General features: G+C 62.4%; 1 protein-coding gene across 1 annotated transcript; it reads left to right on the forward strand.

The window, feature by feature from the left end:
* Positions 1-219: 219 nt before the first annotated feature.
* PPTG_11644 (hypothetical protein) lies at positions 220-1035 on the forward strand (the record flags this gene model as incomplete). Its single annotated transcript, XM_008907766.1, has 2 exons — positions 220-501; positions 547-1035. 2 exons carry the CDS (start codon positions 220-222, stop codon positions 1033-1035), a joined length of 771 nt encoding a protein of 256 aa, XP_008906014.1.
* Between the last annotated feature and the right edge of the window lie 318 nt (positions 1036-1353).

Raw genomic sequence — 1353 nt, forward strand, 5'->3', positions numbered from 1 at the left:
GAGGAAGCGGGTGAGAGGCTCAGTAGGTGGGCTCCCCCGCTTGAGACGGAGACGCCATCTCCTGCTGAGATCCGCGAAGATGAGGATGACGAGCACGCGGGAGGGTCCGTCGGGGGTGACGTGCGCGGAAGAACTTCGACTGGGGGCGGTTCGAACGGTGGCTCGGAACGAGGAACGCCGAGAAGAACCGAACCTTGGACCGAGAGTCACGAGGATCGAATGGACGGAGAGGGGGCGCTCGGGTCTAAACCTCTGTCTCCAAGAGCGAGAAGGATGGCCGGGTCGGTGTTGGACACGCCCCGGGGCCGAGAAATGTTCAGCCAGTTCCTCGCGCGGCTGGCACGCCAACCAGCGCCGAGTGAAGAGCCGACTCCGGCGAGGACGACGGCTCGTGAGACCGCGGAAGCCGTGATGTCGACCCCGAGAGCTCGGCCAGGAGACGCGTTCCCCTTCGATGCGTCGAGGCAGTCGCTACCTCTTGTGAGTGAGACGCGAGGCGAGGTACCGACAGTAACGCCAGCCAGTGCGGCGTTCGACACTTGAAAGACGACGAGGCACCCTTCTCCGGGTGTGGAGGAACGCCATAGTGTTGCTGGAATGCCGTTCCCGGAGCGTGGCACGCCTAGAAGGCAAGGAATGACGCCAGTTCAGGCGGTGGAGATGCCGACAAGGAGGGCCGGAACGCCGACGACAGACTCTGCGTTGCAAGAAATGCTGGTCGACACGTTCAGTCGGGCACTCCAGAGACTGTCAGTCTCGGCTGAAACGCCAACGAGGACGCCACGATCCGAAGGGGCGAGACCTTTGTCGCGCCCAGAGCCGGCGGCTACAGGGAACGCCTTAGGCAGTCAGACGCGACTGGTTAGCACGCCGATGGTCGGGTATCAGGGTCCAATAGCTTCCAGGGTGGCGCTACCTCCGCCAGCTTCGACGCCAGTGGGAATGCCGATGGCTGCGATCCCGTCATACGGTAGCGTGATCATTCAGGTACCGAGCAGAGCAGGAATGATGGAGGAGACGGCGCGGCGCGCCTGAATGCTCTTTACCCGCCGTTTCAGCCTCCGATAACACCTACGGCTGGATGGAACTCTGGTGGAACGCTGGCAGCGTGGTTGACAGCCCCCGCTACTCAGACGCCCGCGAGCATGGGAGGCCCTGGGATTGGTAGGAGCTTCGGTGGGCAAGGAGGAAGTTATCAGACGCGTTCGGCGTACCCTCAAGGGATTGTGATGAATCGCACGCCCACGGTGGCAATTATGCAGTACAGGGAATTGAAACGCACCCGGGACGGAACGAGCCGATAGTGGGCATCCCAACTGAGTTGCGGAACGCCGTGAAGGTGATCGTTCCATT

The sequence above is a fragment of the Phytophthora parasitica genome (genome assembly GCF_000247585.1).
Source record: "Phytophthora parasitica INRA-310 unplaced genomic scaffold supercont2.27, whole genome shotgun sequence".
NCBI classification, from domain to species: domain Eukaryota; phylum Oomycota; class Peronosporomycetes; order Peronosporales; family Peronosporaceae; genus Phytophthora; species Phytophthora nicotianae.